The sequence below is a fragment of the Harpia harpyja genome, chromosome 23 (genome assembly GCF_026419915.1).
Source record: "Harpia harpyja isolate bHarHar1 chromosome 23, bHarHar1 primary haplotype, whole genome shotgun sequence".
NCBI lineage: Eukaryota > Metazoa > Chordata > Aves > Accipitriformes > Accipitridae > Harpia > Harpia harpyja.
The window spans coordinates 3,792,519-3,815,624 of NC_068962.1; the positions used below are offsets into that span (position 1 = coordinate 3,792,519).

Consider the following 23,106-nt stretch of genomic DNA (forward strand, 5'->3'; position numbering starts at 1 on the left):
CCAAGATCAACTTGAGACCTCAGACTCCTTGAGGGCTCTTAAAACAACTATTTCTTCACTTATATATGCTTCAATTTTCTGAACCCTAAGCCTAATTCTAGTCCTTGCTCAAAAACCCTTTTCCTTTTCATCAGGAGACAAATCAGTCTACTGAGGGGAAGGAAAAGGCAGAGGTAAAGATAATTTCCAGCCTTTGTCATAACTGAGAGCTCTACACACAACCGTCACTTGGATTCTATGTGGGTTTTTATTGACTCTTTTATTAATTCTGTACTCCAGATGTAGCCCTCTATCATCTCCATCATTCCCTGGAACATGGGTCCTTCTTATTTTGAGAGCTGTTCAGAAGACCAGAAAGTACTTAGCTTCTACACGTGTCACACTCTAGCCAGACACCTAATGCTGAACCTCCTCTGCTGTTCGCCCAAACGCTCACATGTGAATCCAGTTAGAAAAAGACAAGTCACAAATCAACCAGACCTCAGCCTAACTCTGTGAGCTCCTCAGACAATATACAGACTAAGGAAAGGACTTAAAGATGCATTTTAACCTGACTAGCAGCAGTAAGGAGTAAATGCATTCTACTGTAGCCATGAACAGGGAAGCTTCGCAGAAGCAACTCCAGTGAGGATGCTGATAACCCTTAATGGCTCAACCTAGCGAGAATGTAATGTAGCTTGTGCTCTAAGGAAAAACACTAGATTTCAGTTTCTTATCTTCCCATGCAGTTAGTATGAAAGTGTCACTGGCAAATTAAAAAGGTCATCTTTCTTGATAAATATTTTAATTTTACTTTTATTAAATTCCTGTTTAATTTAAAACCTAGTACCACTGCAGGCTGTTCTAGAAGGAGTGCTTGTCCATATTTCTGTTTTTATAAATGCAAACATTTGACATACTATCATAAATGTAATTGTAATTATCACCTTATTAATTAGCTTATTCATAGATTTGTTGGCTATTGCCAAAAAAGATACTGCTGCTCTGTGCTGGTTATAGCCATTGTAAGGCTGCAACGTAAGGACAGTCAGGCCACGGGTCAGCTGGAAACTCCCTCTCAGGGTTTGCTGAGGTGGAAGGGGAGAGAGTTCCCTTCAAATTAGCTCATTAAACTCTATTTGCTCTGCAGTGCCAGCTTCACTGTCTACAACACAGGGTAAGGGAACCAAATGTGAAGTCATGGAGGTGGGTTAAGAATTCCCCTTTCAGCACCAGCCTGTAATTATCAACCAGATTATAAATATCATCCTATTGCATGTATAGAATGCGCTGTACAATCGAGTTAAACCCACGCTGCTATCAAAAGGGGTGTCCCTACCTGTCCCACTAGTCTTCTACCACACGTTCAGTCCAGCTCCCTAGTGCTGGCACACATACTTTGTCATGGGGTGACACCTTCCCAAAAGCACCACCCAGGTAAGGGAGACCTTGATTACACCTGTCTAGTAATAACTCATTAGATTATTTTGGTATGGACTTGGAAAACAAGGAAAGGCTACATAATTGTTATGGGGGAGGCTTGCCTGATAGCTCTGGACTGTATCTGCCTGCACAGGTATGCTCACAGGTAAGACAAAGAAGCCCAGGTCAATTGTTAACAGCTTCATAACCTTGTAGCACATTAGTGATCAAGGTAAGATCACCATTTGGCTTCAGATATGGAGAAAATCAGAGAGATTGACCTGCTGCGATGTGACTATTAAGGCTCTGAGGGCACCAATAGCTCTTACTGCCCAGCATCTCCTGGGGCTCCCCCCACCCTGCCCAGGTCCCAGGACCCCACGTCAGCCCCCCGGGACCGTCAGTCCCTGCCCCAGCGATGCCACAGCAGGGCTGGTCTCCAGCTCCCCCTCAGCTACCCTGCTCCTGGCTGGGGCAGGGGGAGTTTTGCCATTAATGGGGCAAGAACTCTATCTATATTTTTCATGTCTACATATGAAATCACTCATCATTTTTCCAGCAGTATATTTGCATCACTTACTGTATAAAACAGACAGCATACGGGTTTCAAAATTTATTTTTGTTCCTGCTGTTCAGTGAGAGAAATTGATGTCATTCAATGCCTACTATTTGACCTGCCTATTGAAAGAAATTTGGAATTTTTTAGGATTGTGTAATAACCTGCAGATGCGGAGTATGTGCAGCTTCATGAAGAGAATTGAGTGTTACAGTTCGATGTTATACTTTAATGCTGTTTACCTTCATTTGTTCAATTTTTCTGTATCCTGCAGGTATTTTCCATGGAATTCTCTCTCCACAGTTAAGCAAAGCCAGTTCATGAAAGGCCTCCGTAAAAAATCCTATATCTGTAAGTACTTTAACCTGTGAAAAAATAACACAGCCTTTGATGTAAATAATTTTCAGTTACTCTTTTTGCTCAAAATAAAATGTATTCAAAGTAGTTTTCAAGTGGATTTGGCTACTGAGTAGTAGTACATTGATGGAGAATGTTCTTCAATGGAAAGAAATCTTTGACATTTTATAGTAAATAAGTGAACTCTCAAAGATGGGTCTTTCACTTTGAGAAACAAAAGTGAAAAAAAAACCCAAAAAGGTATTCTTCAAAAACTTGCTCCTGACAAAGGAAAAGAACTTAATTCATCTGGCTAGAGCTTTGAGTGTCAGTACAAGATCAGCCTCTTATCAAAATCTGTTTCATAGATTTTATTCATCTTAGTCTTGTAGTAGTCAGCTACTCTCCCTAACCCATACCAGCATTTCCTGAAAATACCTAAAATCAATAATACTTTGACTCTTACTTCAAGTTAGAGTCCTTTTAAAAAAAGGGATTGAAAAAACCAAAACAAAACCAACAAGCAAACATTAGTGAAATGACAAAAGTCTGTTCCCAGAAGTCTGACAGCCTGGTTCCACCATGATACTGATAAATCCAGAAGTGGACATTGTAGACAAAAAGTCATTTATGTTTTGCACTTAAGAAAACATTTAAAAGAATGGTGGAACAAGATAAAAAAAATACCAAGTAAAAAGTTTGGATCTGAGAGGAAAAATCTTATGATAGTATCGTTAAGGAGGATGCTTGTTAAATGGAGAATAGGAACAAAAGATGGAAGTACTTAACAGTCTCTCTAGGACATGAACCGTAAAACTGTATAAATAACTCTACATCCTACTAAAATTGAGAATATAAATAATAATTGCATTTAGAAAGTAGTCCTATTCTACAGTCTATTGTGCTAAGAAACACTAAGCAACAGCTGGACTTTAAAGCATTACTTTTCATAGTAGTCATATATGAGGAAATATTAAATTTACTACATTAAACAGAGAAATGAAATGCTTATTTGAAATACAATGTGCTGTCATAAAAAGAAAGTTTGTTTGATTACCTTGAAGATTCTTCCTTCAATACATTTAGCTGGGTCCTTACAAATCTCAGAAACAATGTATTGGTATAATGTGAACAATGGTAGAATCTGTAGGAAAATATTAGGTCATCTAGTTATAAAAGTCATAAAGGGTACAATTATAGAAATGTACACTGCAATTATGTATCACAAATATATAGATAATATAGGAATACTGCTTTCACTGCCACATACCACCACTACTTCTCTTACGCTCTATGAAGGATGAATGTGTTGAAAAGTTCCTCAGCTAGCTAAAGCTAGCCCCTTATACTACCTTATATGTGATTCACAATGTAGAAACTGAAGTTTCCCCAAATTATTCCCTGTGTTCAAGATGGGGTTTTCTACTATACCATTAGTGAGTAAACCTACTGGAAATACATTCATATAAGGAATTTCTAAAACTGACTGCATTTTGATGCTATAATTTTTTCAGTATAAGTAACAGAATAATAGAATTCTGTAAGCTTTATAAAATAAACACAATGAAATCCTGCAACTAAGTGAAACGAGACCAGTTATAAAATAAACTGGATGGTGATGAGGCTTATGGACAAATTTATTTGCATTCATTTCAAATTGAAAGTTTTTGTAGGGGCAACTAACAAAAAACATTTTAAAACTGAGTTCTAGTAAAGTATACAAACACTGTATTTATTATTATATAATATTTCAGAAAAAGCAGATTCTTTCATAACAGATGTATTTGTTTATTGAAAATAAAAGAACTTCCAAAATTTAATTACTGTTCAGCTTTTACATTTTTCTTCACTTTAAAATGTCCTCGAGCTTGGAAAATGTTAACAGCATTGTTACTTTTTTGTCAAAAGCACTTTTAGTTTTCATAAAGTAGCTTAATACTTCTGAATTTGGATTAAAAATGCTCGAGGCAAATGTTTTGATTGTACCCATACAGTTTCCAACTGATATTTGAGGTAGCTCAACAGAATTAGTCTTTGAAGTTTTATTTTTAATAAAACTTGATTCTTGATGTATTTTGATTTAAGTGTCAAATCAACTTAGTGCCCACCATCCAAAACATTCCCACACATTAAGCATTCAGTGGAAATGAAGCTCTTATCCTGCTGAAACTGCAATTGCTTTGATCATGATCTATGACCTGGATCTATATTCTGCTAGTACAAGTGTAGAAAGAATCAAAAACGTGCACGGCCACGTGAAGCAAGCAGTGAAATTAAGTGTCCCTGCCTCCAGGTAACTGCTCCTTGATCTCACTTGATCTCCCATAGCGAGGGCAGTCAGACAAAGCTTAACAACAAAGCGAACTCCCGTAAAGCAGGATGGTGGGAAGAAGCAACAACAGGCGGTAAGACAGACACTTAGCCTGAAGTTCCAGAAGAAATCAATGCAACGAATGGCTCGCTGACAAAAAGGGCGTAACATCTTGCTGCCTCCTCCTCTCTAACTCCTCTTCCATCTCTACCCCAACCTTTTCTTACTCCCCTGCCGCCAGCCACGTAATCTTTTCCCCTCCCTTGCACTGGCTCTGCCACTCGCAGGACTTTTCAATAACCGGATTCAACTCATTAAAGCAGGAGAAAACGATCTACTTTTTCTGCTGGAGAGTTTTCTGTCATGCCGAGAGTTGATTTATAGAGGTATACAATAATTGCCTGACATGAAAATCTGTTAGAGCATACAGGACCAAACAGGAACAAAGGTAAAATTGCACCTTTTTCAGTACTAGTAAGCAATTCAATCTATTTATTCTAATGTACAGCACTGCACCTTTGAAAGAAGTTCTATTAAAGTCAAAGTGGTCAGTCATTAAATGGAGGAAATAAGCACATGATCAACATAAGAGGGAAGCTGTAAAAACGCTCCATACAGAAGAATAAGAGAATGTGAGAAGAAGAAAGGCAGAAGGGACTTTTATTTACTGAATGTGGAAGTAAAATTATTGAAAGCATTCTGGACATACCGCATTTAAAGTAATTCTCAGTACGGTATATTTCAAACTGTATATAACAGGAAATTTCCTCTAAAATGCCTAAGCTAAGTGGACCATGTATTGTCATCTTCCTGAATAAAAAAGTATCCTCTATATTCTAAAAATTGTAGGCAGCAAGTTATACCTTGGCTCTATCGCAGTGCCACAGAACCTAACCATACAGGTATTTTGCTAGAGCTTCTGAGGTATCTCATAAGTACACTCACACACACACAAAAAAAAAGACTCAATGTCCTAAAATTAATTTCCAGAGTATAAAAATAATACTTACTATTAAATTTTGTTTTGCACAATGTAGTTCAAACATAAGAAAATTCAGACTTGCAACTACAGTAGAGGTATCAGCTCTGTAGCGATCAGAGAACAAGTCAATACCAGGAATAAGCATATTTGTTTCATATTGTGCAAAGTCACAGTCAGATGTCGGATGTGGAAGAGAAACTCTAAACAGGGTCTGAAAGTAAAAATAATGAACTACTTGTGAAAAGAAGTATAGGCATTAGTGAAACACTATAATAAACTTCAACCCTTGAGACTCATAAGTGACTTCATAAATGAAACTCAGTCAATGTCTTAAGTATCCAGTTTCTTCCAGATAAACCCATGAAAAATCTGTTTTAGAAAAAAAGCTTTACGTGTGAACTTGAAGGAGGAAAAAAGAACAGGCTGTAAATAGTCTAAGGACAGTATTTCATAGAACAAGCAAGAGAAAAACTAATCTAGGTGTAGAAAAATAATCATGAAAGATTCCTCAGCAAATACTCCCCAGATAATGAAAAATCTTCCTAAAGAGCAAATAGCGTTTCTCTCAGATTCCAAGTCAAAGCATCCCAAAGAAATCTCTGGAAGCACTGGAAAAAAAAACCTAATAAATCACTAGGGGTTCTCACAAAGACTTCTTAGATAATTCTTAGGATAAGCCTCTGATCAGCAGACAGAAAGAACTTGATAATTTATTCAAACATCTCCATAGTCAAGGAAAATGCATAGGAAAAATTTGAGATGATTCTGGGGGTGTGTTCAAACATTTCTTTACCAGTCCAAAGATGTTTCATGGAAAATGTCTTCCATAAGAAGAAAAATCTTTTTATTTTCCCCACAAGCTAAGAAAGCTAGTTTGATTTTACTTAGCAAGTCCTTGCCCCGTCATCACCTCAGCCATTGTTTCTGGGAGAGTTGCTGACTTTAAGGCCAGTTAAAAACTAGTTCCACCCTAGTTACACCTTTAACTAGGTCAGCTAGTGCAGCTTAAATCATATAACTTAAAACTGATGTGAACTTTAAGGAAGTAACTTAAATGTTCCTCCTTTGAAAAGGGAGGAGTGCTAACATGGTCTCTGATGTTGGATATTCCTTCCCAATTGTGTTTATCTTGCTGTAATTAGCAATGATATGCTAGAGAAATATGCATTTACATACTCAGATCTGAGATATTAACAAGCCTACAGCCTATACCAGAGGTAGAATTTAAATAAGGTTAGAAAATCTTTCCAAATCAAGGAAAAAATTATGGGCTTGAACTTCGCAAGATACAGTGACAGTAATTGATTATATTTTTCAAGACACTCACCCTGCAAGCTGCTCCTATCCCAATTAATATCAGACCTACTTCAGCCCAGTCACAATTATTTCTACTATTATACAACTGGAGCAAATGCTTACTACTATTTCTGTCAAAAGGAGAAATCAAAATTGTTCAGCTTTGTACCACCAGCAATTACAGTGCTAGAAGCTAGTCAAAATTCTCCTTTACCTTTAATTCTTCAACTTGTTCTCCCTTTGCTGAACTTAATGAGGTTTTAAACGTAGCCTAGCACAGGTCACACAGTCACAACCATGGCTGGCACAAGATGTTAGAAAGTGGCATTGGTTTGTTTTGGAAGAAGCCAGCTAACTTCCTGATGCTGCGCTTGGATGAGTAAGCATTGACCCCAGTGGAGCATGACTGCCAGAACACTTGCAGTTCTTTTTCCTGTATCACTTTTGTTACTGGTATCTTAAAACTTCCTTTTAAAAGAAGTAAACTGAAACCCTTTTTTCCTCTATAGCTGGTTTCTGAAAGTTTGCAAACTTAATTTTAATGATCTTATTTTCTTTGTAAATGAAACTGAATCATTTTGACTATCCTCTATTTTTAGAGCAAACTTCCTACAGAGCTGAGATTTTAGTATTACAAACCAGTATCTTTCAATGCTAAAAAAGATTAAAAAAATTTCTTTTTCTGAAGAGTCTGTTCTCCTGGTTGAAAATTTATGACAATCTGTGAAGACTCTGTACAGATCTGAGAGGGAGCACTCTGCTATTGTTGATGCCATCCAGCTCTTCCTAAGCAGAACACTTCAAGAGAAGAAAAATATATTTGACTGCCAAATATTTTAGCCATCTTCACTTTTCAGTATTTCATTATTTCTCTGAGACACTAGCCTCTTATTGAAGTGATAATTTTTAGGCTATAATACAGGAATAATGTTAAAAAACAGAGAATAAAAACATCTAATCTGATGTGCATAAATTGTCAATTACCTCTGATCTCCAGTTTTCCTTTACAATCAAAATGAAAAGAGAAATATTTTAATAGGGGGTTATTGAGATTTAAATTTTAGAAGCAATTTGTCAACTTCACAAATTCTAACTGAAGTTGTATTCTTACCTTAAAAAGTATAGCAGAAAAATAGCAGTATTTAGTTCTTAATCTCATCTTTGATGTCGTTATATGCCTAAAGTACAACAAATAATAAGAAATAGGAATGTGCCCATCAATACAAATTATTCAAACTCTTTTTTCCATTTAGTATAATAATGATACTAACATAATCTAGGTGTTTTCCATATTGGAAAACAGCTGCCTGTTCTGTAGATAGGTGCTCAGCCATGCCATGCAAAGAAAGAAGCATTTGGCCAAAGACAGACCTAGACAAAGGGAGTTGTCTAGATTCTCTTTAAAATTAAGGGAGAGAAACAGGCAATCAAAAGGCAAAACTCATCTCAGGACAAACTAGAAAGGTAAAGCAGGTCAAGCAACTCACACCTTAAAAGTGGATTTCCTTCCATAAAGGAAGCCTAAGATAACTAGCATCTGTGGACTTTCACATGGTAGGTGTCTAGATAGATTAAATGAATCCCACACAGTACTTCGTCAGAGCTTTGAACCATCCGGGTAGCAGGGTACTCATCTGATCTACAATATTAGAAAACTTTAATACAATATTAGAATCCTTTAATCTGCATTTTACAGCCCGAGACTAAATTGCTCTAGAAAAAGCAACTCAAAGGAAAGATGTTTAACAGCCCAAGTCAGGTCTGAATAGAAAAAGATCTGCCTGAGGGAGAAGCCAAGAGGATAGCTCCCTCCAGATCCCTGCCAGAATTTGGAATGGGCATATTAGCAGTAAAGGGATAGTACACAGTGCAGCAAATATGTGCCACAAGCCCCTGTAAAAGCAGCTAGGGGTTGGGTCTTGCCTAACGGGACCCAAGACTACACCACAGCTCAGAATTGGAAGAGCTGTGGTTTAGGATCAACTTAAACTCAACTCCTTTTCCTCTTGGGTGCTAATTCTGAATGTGGCAGTGCCATTTCATCCTGAAATACCCACGCTAATACTTTCAAAGCTACCTTGGTTTACAGATATTTTACAGTGCTATTAATATGACCTGCTTCTCAGGTAAGACAGGTTACTCAGATGAAGCTCTGCCCTTTCGTGGGTATAAAGCTTCTAAGGTCATTTAGAGCTGGTTTAGATATTTCTAAATTTCATATTTTGTACATTTTTATATTGTACAATACATTGAGGAACAGCTCAGAATTACATCCATAGTGTTTTACCAGCAGTCAAGGAGTACTGGACAGAAATATTTATTGATGCTAGACTTTAATACAGTAATTCAAATTTCATTTAGTTGTAATTCACCAGAAAATGAGTACTTTAGGCAGTAAATCTGCCCTCAAGATACATTAATATTTAATATGTGCAATGACTTGGGAGATGTGATATTTCAATTGAAAATCAATATGACCATAAAATCCTTGCGCTTCTGACTTTTTATCATTTTATTTCAATGATGTCTCCATATAATATACAGCTGCAATTACGATCAAAGATGAGCACTCAAGAAAAGGGAACAAACAATATTCTCCAAAAGACCAACTTTCTTCCTGAAAGAAAAAACTCCTCTGCTTTTGATGAGTCTTTTTTATAGCAACTCCTTAGTGGTTTTACTTTAGTTTCAAGTTGCTTACTGTCCTGGATGAGCAATTTGTTTAAAATATGAAAGAAGTACATATATAGATAAAATACTTACTGAGCTATCTTAGCCACTAAGACTGCTGCATGTAAACATCCCCAAACTCCAACCTGAGAAAGAAATTTCTGACTAATATCAGTTGATCTTCCAACTGCAAAGCAGTCTGTAGCATTTTTTAGAAAACCTAACTCTTGCCAGTTGTTAAGAGCATCAGCAATGTTGAGTGTTTCATCAAGGGCTTGACACCAATATTTAAAAGCAGCTCTGTAACACATAAAAAATGTTCTCATCATATTGCTGACATTTTCCAAAGTGGAAGACTCGCTTCCTTTTACCTTTATTGCATGAGATATAAGTAATTCTGATTAGGTCAAAAGCTGAAATACAGTTTCTACAATACAAAAAGATACCATTCCTGGTTAACAGACTTACTGGGACTTATACTAAAATTCAATTATCAAGCAATAGATGTTACTTCTTAAAAACACATAGAGATGCTTAATTAATTTGCTTAATTGCAATTAGCTAGCTAAGAAAAATAAACAATTTCCAGAAAAAAAGCCTCTGAAAATATAGCTAATAGTGAGTTAGATGAAAGAAGTTACATGGACTTGAGGACAGCACAAAAACTTACAAGACAGGTGAAGGCTTTATGAATGCCAATTAAAAAATAATGTAACAATGCTCTTTTTTAATCCAGTAACTATATACCTTTTGTTTCCAGCATAAAAGTGAAGATTTCCAAGTTCATGTAGAGCCTGAACTTTGAGGTCTCTCTGGTTGTTTATTTCAAGGATTCCTGTTATTTATTTTTTAATCAATTAGAAAAAAATATTGTCACGTCATTAAATCAGTCACTGAATCTTGAACAAATTTCGCATGAGAAGTAGACATGCACTCACATGTAAGTCAATGCATGAATATTTTTGAAAGATTTATTAAGCTTGTATATTTTACCTTCAAATATAAAATTTCTTATTTCTACTAACTTTAAAAACTAGAGTAGGACGTATTTATGGACCTGTTTACCTAAACTTTTGTATTTTTGTTTTTTCAGACCTGTCAAATTTCTTCCTCTTCAAGAGATAACTGGGAAGCAGGCCACTGGCCCTGCTAAACAACACTGCCTACATACAGTACAGTAGCCCTATCCCTGGCTCATTTCTGGATCCCTTACTTCTAATAAAACCACTTACGGCATCTGTTGACCTGCTACACTTCACCTATTTTGTCATATGGCAAAACCAGGTAGTAGTGCTGACCTGTAACTGTATGAGTAAAGCCCTACTAGAATGTAAGATGTAAGCCAAGCAACCAGGTCTCATATTCAAATGCACAAAATCCAAAAGGTCTGTTTGGTAGGAAAAAAAACCCCCACTATCATGGAACTAAAATTAATCTGCTAAACATTACACTGCAGATTTTTAATTTGGGATTCATCAGTATAACACCACTGAAGTAATGCTTTTTCATGAGATGAGATAACTGTAGGGGTTATGAACCAACTAGTGGCTTGTTTAGGATCTAATGCAGATTTTCTGAATCAACAGAAAGAAGGTTGTCTATTTCTGGAAACCAGCTTTCAGACAGTTACTGCTGTCTGACAGAGGAAAATAACACTGGAATAAACATATATGAACACAGATAGGTAGAATGATATTACAACTTAGCTGTAAACAGAAATTTATGAAAAAAAAAAATTACCAATTGTTTGTTCATAGGAAGAGATAATTACTGAAAGCTGTGACTGTGGTATGGGTTTACTCTCAACCATACAGGAGAAATTAAATTTTTCTTGAGAAAGGTCACGTGGTGTTGGTAGAAATATCAGTTCATCTCCCACATTAAATTCCAGCCTTCTATTTGAAGAGATATGACTGCTGATTGCTCTTCCAGTATTTTCTAGACCAGAAAAGTGATTTATATGATCAGTTTGGAAAAGTATTATACTATTTCCAGCACCACAAATATTTCCACACCACATTACTTGAACAAATATACAATTCCTGTGTACTCTATTTTTATCCGGTTTCCTATGCTATGATTCTGTCTGGGTGTCTCCTAATTAAACTCATTGGACATAACTCATTGGTCAGTGCAACCAAATGAAAATACGTGCTCTGTTAGAGGAAATAAACTTGGGAAGATCTGCCAGTCAGTCCTCTGACAGAGGTTTGGCTGCAGAGAGACAAGTGACACAGCTGCATGACAAAAAAATTTACCATCCAACTGTGAGACACAAATGATAGGAAATCAGGCTTAGAGCTTGTGCTTACAGAACGTCATATGTAACTTTATATTCTATGTTTTTTTCTAATTGTCAATAACAACTAAAACTTGAATTAAAAAAAAATCTATTCCTTTCACTCTTTACTATTTTAACTGCATATACACTTTATTAAGTGAGAAACACTACAATAACTCACCTTGTGTGTGTGCAAGAAATAATGAAAGCAGTTTTCTGCTGTGTCTCAGTGCTCTGCTGTGATATTTAGATTTTTGTAGAGTTTCTCTAAAACATTTCAGTGTATCATTCACATCAAGAGGTACATGAACTAGGGCTTTTGCTTGACTGTGATCTAAAAGGAATTAATAATTATGGAAACAATTTTGCATTACATAAATACATATTTTTAGTAAATCACCCTGCAAAACATATATTTAAACAATTCCACAACTTCAAAACTAAAACATATTAACATAATTGTCACCTTTGTTTCCTGTCGGATTATGAATTAAAGCAAAATTATTAACCACCAGGAACACTTCTGAGCATTTACATCTTTTTCAGTGTTACCTTTTAGTTGTCCTGTGACATCTGTATTCCCTGAGTTCCATCTGCCAGCTCAGCTCTCTGCTCTGAATTCTGGTGTCTGAAGTCTGGAAACAAATCTTTTACTACAACTGCCGATCCTATTTACTACAATTACCATAGTTTCTGTGGACTAAACCTCTGAGTTGGCATGCTCTCTCCACTGAATGCATAATATTACCTGCTCTCCTTACATACAGAATTATTTATTGTTTAATGACTTTCCTCACCTGAATTCAACACAAAGCCTTGTGTGCAATGTGTTGACATACCTGTGATAGGAGGAGCTATGCTTTACAAACTTCCATTAATGACTATAACATTTTAATCCTGACTGAAAAGAACAACTGTGGGTAAAAGAGGTGTTTTGTCACCTCATAGTTCACTTCAGTTTTTCTATTGATTCTATGGATAACAGTGCATGCTCACATTAACTTCTGGTTATATTGCTGAATATCCAGCAATACTGATGGAAAACTGGGCCAAGACCACCAAGCTCACTTAAAATACTGTAGGTCATCTGGCATCTGGATGACAACTGCTTTTCTCTGCTTTCAGATACAGTCTGAATATATTTGGAAAGGTCTTGACAACATTACTACCCATCCAAAATATCAAGAAAAATAATCTGAAGACAAAACTGAGTTTATGTTAGAAGAAATAGATTGTAGGAGCAGTGGAAGACCTACAATAAGGAGGAAAAAAGAAATATCCCAGTATGAAAAAAAGGAAAGGGTTTGGGAGAAAAGAGAACTCACGATACTGAAATGTGCTCTGACCTGTGTAATCATTTTTCACCTCAGGATAGAAAAAGCATCCAGGAAAAATCTGTTCACTAGCAGAATGGGCAACAGGCAGCTGTAATTTCTGTCCTATGTAGTTTCTGCAACTCATCTAAAAAGCAAGTTTTGTTTCACAATAATTGAATAATATTCAGAAAAATCAATGTTTGGTGCTTAAAGTTAAGTATCTAAATACTCAGTCATATGACAAAATAAAAGAGGACTAATTTACAAAGACACCAATGACCCATAACTAGTACCCTTGTCAGTAAGAGGTGAAACATTCACAACAGCTAAATATTGGATGTAACTGTTCAGATGTTAATGAAGTAAACTTGTATCTTATTTGGTATTTGCCACAATCACGAGCAACTCGATGTTCAGCAAATATTTCACATTTTTTTCCCGTGGATAAATGCATACTTGCAAAGAACCTGTCAGTATAAGTATGCCTGAAGAGCACACTGCCTGTAAAGCACAATGTAATGCTGCATAGGGATATACAAAACAGTTCTATGCAGATAACAGCAGCAGTCTAACCCTGTCAGAGAAGCAAACTTCCAGACTTCTATAAAGGGCTAATCCAGCACAGACATTTTATTTTGCTAATGTAGCTACATCACTTCAGAAGCATAAGAACCAATTCAGAGCCAGTTCTAGACTCTCTGAATGGCACTGCATTGTGAAATGTAGCCATACCCTCCAAATTTCTAACTTGACGATGTCTTTTTTTGAACTATCCTTATTACTGTTAACTAACGTTAGTCTATGCTGCAAGTTGTCCTTCAAAACTATGATTAATTGTCGACATTGCTCAGATTACAGCAGTAGGTGATGGTTTGCCACACTGCCCTTTTTTTAGACAAAGGACTCTGTCCTCGAGGGCAGAGCCTGAAAGAAGTCAGCAGGGAACAGCCTTACAGGGAGACCAGACGGAGCGCCTCAGCCGCCCTTCGCAAGCCAGGGGTGCCTTCTGAGTCCCTGCAAGCCCTGGGCAGCAGCGTGCTGTCTCCAGGCCAGGCAGTGGCTCCTGAACCCCATGTTTGTGTTCAGAACAAACTCGTTTGGAATTCCAAATCCCACTTCCCCCCCTGCTCCTTCAAGTCCTGCGTTTATATTAGTAATAGAAACATATTAAAAATATCAACCATGCGATTGACTTTAGCAAAACTTCTTAGAAATAAGCCTTAGGTTAAAAAAAGGGAAAATCCTAATTTTTAATAGCTAATTCCATGAAAAATTTCCAAGTGGCAATGTCAGTTTACTAAATACATAGAGCCATGGCTTTTAATGAGGAACTTTTTTTTTTTGGTGCTGATCAAGTTTTTCAAGTTTTTTATTGGTATTGTCAGTGCTCAGGTTAACTCTGATTAATTTTGGTCATTAGGAACAGTGTTCCAATGCAGAAACAAAGCAATCTCTTTGTATTTAACTTTAATTAATCACAAAGACTGCACAATATCCAAATAAATGTTTTCAGGTTAAAAGAGCGGTATCAAGAACTAACATGAAATTAGATTTAGGCTCATAATATGGAATGGGTACATTATGCATGGAAGAAATGTTCTCTGGGTCATCAAGTCCAGATCTCTGCTGCTGCTGGAATCATGTCATATAAGCCTTTTCATGCAATTCAATCAATTATGTCCATTAATTCATTATAATTTACTATTTGTGAACATTATGAAAAAACATATTAATCTAATCAGTGAAAGTACTTCTCCATATTTAGTTCACATTAAGAGTCAGTGCCCAAAATAGAAATCTTTGGTTCACCTTATGTGCGTTATCAGACAGATATTTTATGAAATGAGATTCATGGCTGTCTGGGCCACTGAATTGCTGTATCCTTTCCAGCAGCTGCCTCTGAGCATACACCAGCAGCGGACTCACTTGTTCTGTGTATCTCTCACTGAAAAAAAGCAAAGTATAGTAATTAAGCAAAATAACAGTATATTTAACTACATAGTGTTGCTTTTTATTTTTTTATTAGAGTTGGTGTAACTTACTGTGTAAATATGTTAAATTGTACAGCTATGTGTACCAGCGCTTCCCACTTCTTCATTTGATATAACAATTCTATTGTTTTAAGAATCAGATTACATATCCATTTCAAGTCAACCACGTTCACGTCATCCAGGGGAGACTGCAGATGGAGACTAGAGCCACCATTCTCATCCATAATACCTCCTAAACAACTGGGAATGCAGAAGTCTCCTTCAGGATCCACAATCTACAGTGAAGAAACATTATTCTACCTGTTATTTTCAAACTTTTTTTAGGACAAATCAAATTATAAAGATTAGAAAATACTGTAATCCTCTAAAAACTTGTTACAGACAATAATTTGGAGATAACAGAATATAATGCAGGAGAAAGAAAACTCTCTCTACTGAAGATGTGATAATAAAGAGTATACTGTCTTAATAAAAATAATTTTTACCTTAAGAGACCTGCTTGCTTGTAGTTCAGTTATCATATCAATGATCATGTCTGATGCCAAATAAAAAGGCAACCAGATGGTGTTTCTAAGAAAATCCCTGGTAATGGGAAACGCATCCGTATGGGAATGTGAATGGTTAGCAAGCAACTGTAATTCTTGAGTATAGTTCCAAAGTTCTCGACAAGCATTTTGAAGCAACGTCCAGTGGCCACCACGGTGAGCAAGAACCTATTCATATCATTCAAAATATAATTACACTTTGGAAATAAAGAAATTAAAAGCTTCCTTCTTTTATTGCAAAGCTTGGGTATAAGTAATCTTTCAAAACTGAAGTCTATGGATCATCCTTAATAACAAATCATTCAATATTTCAATTTATATGAAGTATTATAGAACCTTAATTTGGAAATTTTCATAGAAGCACTAATTTATAATTGAATTTAATTGTTGCTTTTGGTGTGAGAATAAGAAATAAAAATTAATTCACACCACCTATACATGTGTTTTTCCTTGGTTTTAGAAGGGTTTATGGGAGGAGTAGTCAGTCTGCATTTCCATTCAATCACTGGTCCTTCTGTTTATACTACCGAGGCATTCACTAAGACCTGTAAAGGGAAAGGTAAGTCTGCAAGTATTTTCAGAAAGATTTAACAAACATGAGAAGGAAAGTTACAAAGACTAAATGAAAAATAAAAAATTTATAAAAATTATTGTATGTTTGATAGGAATATGCATTATGATAGGTGATATGTCTGACATTTCATACACTGTACTTGGATATTTTGCGGAAGATGCGAAATCATTGCTTTCTCCCCACTGAAATTTTTATGAAGTTTCTGAAGTGTGGGTTTTTTAAATGTAGAAAGTAGTAAGTATTGTAATGCAATGCTTAGTAATAAATAAAATGTTTAATAAGAAAGTGTATCTTACCACCGCTCTTCTTAAATGCAAAAAGATTTTTGTAAAATGCTGCAATAAAATGGTGTTTGGCAGAAACTGGTTGTATTCTTTGGGGGAATAAGAGACGGATATTTCTGTATTGTTTGTCGTTTGAGTTTGAGGAGTATCTGTTCCACTGAGTTTAATGCTCTGCTCAGAAGATTTCTCTGTGCCTGAAGACAAAAAGTTCACTGGTTAAAAATGAGTTAAAGTTCTCAAAAAAATAATAATAAAAAAAATATTATCAGCCAGCTAGGATTTTCCTGTGGCAGCTAAACACTGAAATGTTAGGAAATGCCAATGTGAAGGTTATCATATTTATAAGGTTATGATATTTAAAATATAAGATGCTTTTACTTTAGCAGTGGGAGAAGCAGGGATAAAAAAAAGTTTGAGCAAACTAATAATGTGTACCAAACAGTTTTCAGCCTCAAAGCCAAAACACAACCCTCATAGAAGTTAAGTTTTAAGAAGAAATCACTGTGTAGCAAGCTCCTAAGAACCTTTCTGAAACTGAGGCCTCTTAAAAGGAGAAGATAGGAAGAAGGGAAGATTTCTGACAAATTCTGTGGTATGTGTAGAATTGCTTCATTACTTTATTCAATACCAAATATCCTCCAAGGCGAAACACAAAGGTTCATGGTAGTGGGATACAGTAATATCTGAGCTATAGGTTTCAGGCAGAAACTAATTTCAAGCTAAACAGTATCTGAACTCTATGGCAAACTACACACTTCATGAAATTCTTTCATTCAGAATTGCTGCAAAGGCTAGGAGGTAGTAAACAGGATTTTCATTAGTTTTCAGCAACTTTCAGTGACTCAGTTCTCAGTGACTTGTAAGTATCAAGACAAATGAGTATAACTAAAAGTAAGCTGTTGCAAAGAGAACCAGTGAATTCAACTGCTAGTTTTTGTCACACCTCCCTGGAAAAGGCAAAGAGGATGGTTGATTCCTACCTAAGGAAGTCCTACACGGAATGATAGGAGAATTTTGCTCTCTACAGCTGTGGCAAGAATGTGTTCCCTCAAGCGCTACTTGAAAGACCAGGCTTGTGATTTCTTCTTGAAGTTATGGTGGCTAGGAGGACTGCTTTGCATTGACTTGTATGTTATCACCAACATCTGAGGTAATCAAAGTCCTATATTTCACAGTTACCTACAAAGAGGAGCCTTTTGGCTCCTGTTGAAACCTCAAAGGATGTTAATGAAAATAGCTGGACTGATAGAACTATCAAATGTGAAAGACAGAATTGAAGTAAAAGTGGTAGAAGATAAAAAGTTGACCCTGAGGTAGCCTCTGCTACAGGAAAACACTGGGGAGCAAGCAGTAGAGAAGGAAACCTAAATTATTCCACTTAAAATTTGAAAGGTAATTAAAAAATCAGTCTAACATTTTAAGAAAGACTTACAGAATTACTCAGGAAATTATTGACCTGTTAGGAAATCAAAAGGAAACTACAGACCAATTAACAACCACAGAAACTGATCACAATTATCATTGCATTTAGAATAATCTGGAATATTATCAATTTAATAGGTCTAGGTAGTGTGGCTTCTGCAAACCAAAAGCTAGTATCACTGATTTATTAAAATTTATAAACTTGTTACTAAAGATAAAGAATAACCACTTAATAAAAAGTAACATATTTATCCACACAATAAACAATGCTCAGAGTTATTATAAATGCCCCATTATTGACTATTACTTCTTTTAGACTAGGTATGCCGAAAAGAGAAAATACGGAGGACAGTTTTGAAATCCAGAAACACCTTCTCTTTGAATAGGCTTGAGTGTTTTTCCAAAGGTGATGTGGAGGACTAATGATGGAGGTCAAGGCAGAAATTAAGAGAAAGAAAAAGTAAACTTGAAACAGATTGTAGTTGTTCACCCCTTAGAAGTTCTTACGAGTTTGTTCTTCAGTCATTCCTGACTTTTTAGGGAGAGGAGGAATTGGTGTTCTCATGTTACTCTCTACAGCTTCTCTCACCACTACAGTGCCAGAATTACTTAATGAGAATAATTCAGGATCCAAAATATTGTAACTGCAGAAAGGGAGAAAAAGAAGAAAGCACAAAAAAAACCCCAGCTATAACATTAAAAAGGATTTTGATATACACAAACAAAATTCAGTTTCTCAAAAGTGAGTTTTGATTACTTTCCAGCAGCTTTAGGAATCAGAAATAACAAATGATAGCCAAAAGTTATAAGGAATCAAAAAATAGCACAATATAGTATATTTCAAAACTTTCATCTCACCAGCCAAGCGAGCAACCAAAAATGTGCACATCACCAGCCATATGATGGAAAGCAAAACTTGTTACATATTAAATCAATTTGCATTTGGAAGCTGAACTGTTCATATGACAAACTGATTGATGATATTGTAATTCAGATCTGTTTGCATTAATGGCAATAACATAATAATCTATATTAATAGCAGTCACTAATAACGAAGTAAGGTATACCTGTCCAGATGCTGTGAACCACAAATTCCAATGTTATATTGCTCTTCCAGTTTCTTTTTAAATAAGTTGTAGTGTGCAACTGCCAGATAGATATTCATCTGAGACTTCCAGGGCATCTCTTCAAGACATATTTGATGAAACTTCTTTCGGTTTAAGTAATTACTAACAATTGGATTCAGCAGTACCACTAAGGTGCGATGAGCTACTTTTTGCAACTCTTTCTTGCATTTCCTAAACCAAAATACATGAAGTAGCAAAACATGAAACTGTGTTTTCTTTAAGCTCTAGAAAAGAAAATCATGGTAATGACACACCGAAGTATCCCACTGCATATCCACAGACTTGTATTAACTCAGAAGCATGTGACGTATTTCTAGCAAAAGGATTTTTGCTGCCGTCAAGAAAAACAAATTCTTTAAGTGCACGTAACACACACTAAATCCTAGCTTATATTTTAACAACTTCCATAAGATATTTGTCTTAGTACTTACAAAGAGTTTAGCTCTGTGTTTGAAGTTTTTTGTACCTGAATCATCCAAACAGATTATTATAGCAAATACAATATGTTTCACACAGTCTGTTCAGGAGATGGAGGGTCTACTATTATACTATAAATTTGGATCATTCTTTTTATTGCTGTGTTTTGGTAGCTAATCATCCTCAGTGTGAAGAAAACATTTTATTTCAAATTTGGAGGCCTGGCTTTAATCTCCGGCCATAGATTTTTTTTGTTTCTCTGCCAGATCAAACAATTCTGTATTACCTGGCACACATACAGTGCTGTAGTCAAATCAAATCTCATTTTTTCTGTTTTAGAAACTGTAAACTGATCCCTTTATCAATCTAAATTATTTTTCTGCCTGTTTTCCACCTTTAAAACGTGGGCAGAACGGTATACCATATAGAATGATGATTGTATTATACAGCAATGTTATTATGTAAGATACGAAAGAGTAGCTGAAAAAACAAAAAGCCCAGGATAAGTTAAACATCCTCTCTCCCACTGAAAGCCATGAAAAACACGTTAAGCGAGGCAGGTGTTTTCTGTCGAGGAGGAAAAATGGACGGTTTAGGTAAATATTTAGAAGATAGTGTATGGAAGACTTTTTTGAGGTTCTTAATTTAAAAGACTTCCCAAATCAACTATGTCATTGCTTATATTCAGCTATTTCTAGTTTTCTACTTGCTAATTGCTGGAAGCATAAGTGACCAAAGCACCAGGTAATCAATAATACAAATTCTTTTAGATCACAAGGTACCATTACTAGCGAGTTAACCAAATATATACAATTATCTGCCAAAAGAAGACGTGAATGAATTTTCATTTGTTTCTCTCAAGAAACAGTGTTCCAAAAGCTACAGAACACATAATCCAAAAAGACTAGCAAAAGGATAACGAAAACCACTCTGAAACTACCTGAACATCAGGAACAAATAAACATCCTTTATTAGATTTCTGACAGGTAAGCTCCCCAACAAAGTTTGAAAAGCATTATAGTATGCAGATTAACATAGCTTTTCCACCATGACGAATCAACATGCTCAGGCTAACACAACTGAAATACAGTCTTTGATTATTAATACAAAGACTTCAAAACCTTCAACAGTTATTCTCTGAAATAGAAATGAGACAGATTTTGTTCTCTTGAGTGGAAGCCAATTTTATACCAAACTAAAACAGAAGAGTAAGTGGACTGTGAACAAATTCATCCTTTTGATAGAAAAAAGTTTTAAAATACACACTTAATTGTAAACTAAATTTCAGACAAAATATTTTTGTTCTGTATATGAACCTGACAACTTGTGTTCATTTACCTTTGTGCTTCTGGAGATTCCATTATGTTGGGATGTTTCATGAAATACTGTCTAAGAGTCTGTCTTTTTCGAATTGGACTCAAGGCTTCTTTTCTTGGTTTCTTCAAAGTTGATGCCTCTGGTTTCTTTAAAGGTGAGGTCTCCATACTCTTTAAAAAAATCTTCCATGAAAATCTTAAATATATTTCAAACACTTATTTATACCTACATTATCAATTACTTGAGGTATACAGCAGTTTGGTTTATGCAGGAACAGAACAGAAAATAAATTCTGGAACTATTTGTCAAAATAAGACAGCAAAAGAAATATTTAATATTCCAGAAAGCTTTACAATTTTTCTGGAAGGTATATGTCAAATGCCTGACTCTAAGAAGGCAGCCAGGTCCCCAGATATTTTCTTTCATATACCAGTGTTGTTCATCTCAAAAATAACGATAGTTCTTTTCCTATTACTATAAATAGTAAAACTTTGCAATGCAAAAACTGAGACAGAAATCCCTTTTCCTAATCTATCTCAGATGCTAGCAGTGTTACAGCATTACTAGAGGGTTATGAGGAAGAAAACTCTTCCTCCAAAACAATACAAATCCATTAAGATTATTCTCACCTTCCAATGAAAGCAAAAATTTATTTTAAGAGAATTCTGTACAAAAAGCCTTTATTGTGCAATTAGAATATCTGCACAAGGAGTTACTCATGAACAACTACTCATGAAAAAAAATCTAAGTACAACATATTGTACAAAAAGGCCTAAACTGATCTCCTTTTCTTAATGTGATGGTACCCAAGGCATTTTCTATTAACATATTGGTTTTTTTTAAAGGCATCTGATGAAAGGCAAGTTTTCATTGATTTTGGAATGCATTACTCTGACTAATCTCAAATTCCTCACAATTGTTGGTCTTTCAGATAAATCCCATGCCAACATTTCTTCCTGGTTTTAGGCGTGCTGAGGTGAGCTGAGGACTAAAGTTTGTATCCCAAATTTTAGTAATTATGCATGTCTCTAGCTGAGGCTTTTATGAGACAGCTTTCAAAAATTTATTTTTGTGCTTATGGTATTGCTGCCCAGTGAAGACATACATGACTCCTGAAAAATAACTCACTTTCTGAAACTCCACAACTCCTGTGGTGTATCTATCCGTGCCTTCTGGCAGAGTGGGAGAAAGTGTTTCTTGTGTTGAAATTCCATTGATACCGAGAAGGTGGTCGTTCCTCCTGACAAACAAAAACGTTAAAATCATCATCATCATCACGTTAAACTCTTTTCATAGTTAAAGGGTTATCTTTGGGAACAGGTAGAGCAGAGCACATGTAACTCCTATTTCATTGGGAGTTTTAAATTCAGCAGGTTTTCTTTCCTTCTTCTCCTTCAGAAAATAGGAGGTGCTCACTTTGGAGGTTTATTATAGAAATATGAATTTATAAGTAATAACTATCTCACCTTCCTAACTCCTAGTAAAACAAAACAGTTTGCTTCATTACCCAAATTCTACTACGGGATTCTGCAAAGAACTTCTTCATGTCCAAATTTTTTGGTCTTTTGTAACAGCAGTTCCTGTTCCCTATAATGTATCTCCTTTTCATTGATTATTTGCCTTTCAAGTTTTAGAAATACTGGTGTGCGTTTTTAACAAAGTTATAGTTAAATTTCTTTGGGATCCTTTTAAGTAAGTGTTTACAATTTGGTTCTGCTTATCTTTTCAGTATAGAAATTTTTTTAGATACTACAGTAGGCCCTGATCAGTTTGCTTTTGATTTAACCCAATGTACTTCTCTAAGTTACCCCACTGCCTCATAGCAATATGGCAAATGGCCATATTACCAAGAGGTGTCTGTGAAAAGGAAAATCCTGGAAACTGCTGACGGTAGACAGGACTTTTGAACACATACAGCCAAGGGAGAAGTCTCCATGTATAAAGAGGTCACAATACAGTATTTTCTGTAGCTATATAATCCTCTGTGTTCATGAAACTTCTGCAGACTAGGAGCCATAGAAATGGCTCCAGATGGGTCTTCTACCAGGTACAATTTACAGTTTCTGCTGTAACCGTGACATTGGGGAACCTAAGTAGTATTTTTTCACTACTACTGTAATAGAGATCTACCTCTTCAAGTAAACTTGCACATTGCCTGCCCATTCCAGAACACATTGAAATTTCTCTTCATTCAGGATTTTGTGCAAAACTTGAACAAAGAACTCAAGAAAACGTGATTTCTTCCTGAATTTCATCACTGCAATAAAGTAACAAATAATT

The 23,106-nt window shown here is 35.7% G+C and overlaps 1 protein-coding gene across 3 annotated transcripts in view; it reads right to left on the reverse strand.

Annotated features, from left to right (window-relative positions):
• The window catches only part of CFAP54 (cilia and flagella associated protein 54), a 118,095-nt gene that overhangs the window by 35,776 nt on the left and 59,213 nt on the right, over positions 1–23,106 (reverse strand). For all 3 annotated transcript variants that reach the window (XM_052774684.1, XM_052774685.1, XM_052774686.1), the window contains 18 exons: positions 22,957–23,083; positions 21,955–22,066; positions 20,848–20,996; positions 19,033–19,263; positions 18,473–18,609; positions 16,556–16,737; positions 15,626–15,853; positions 15,192–15,415; positions 14,959–15,094; positions 13,180–13,294; positions 12,015–12,167; positions 11,293–11,490; positions 10,300–10,387; positions 9,646–9,852; positions 7,994–8,060; positions 5,615–5,797; positions 3,351–3,437; positions 2,200–2,322 (listed from right to left, as the gene is read on the reverse strand). In XM_052774684.1, the coding sequence (XP_052630644.1) occupies positions 2,200–2,322; positions 3,351–3,437; positions 5,615–5,797; positions 7,994–8,060; positions 9,646–9,852; positions 10,300–10,387; positions 11,293–11,490; positions 12,015–12,167; positions 13,180–13,294; positions 14,959–15,094; positions 15,192–15,415; positions 15,626–15,853; positions 16,556–16,737; positions 18,473–18,609; positions 19,033–19,263; positions 20,848–20,996; positions 21,955–22,066; positions 22,957–23,083 (2,747 nt within the window). The remainder of the gene's footprint in view (positions 1–2,199; positions 2,323–3,350; positions 3,438–5,614; positions 5,798–7,993; positions 8,061–9,645; positions 9,853–10,299; positions 10,388–11,292; positions 11,491–12,014; positions 12,168–13,179; positions 13,295–14,958; positions 15,095–15,191; positions 15,416–15,625; positions 15,854–16,555; positions 16,738–18,472; positions 18,610–19,032; positions 19,264–20,847; positions 20,997–21,954; positions 22,067–22,956; positions 23,084–23,106) is intronic.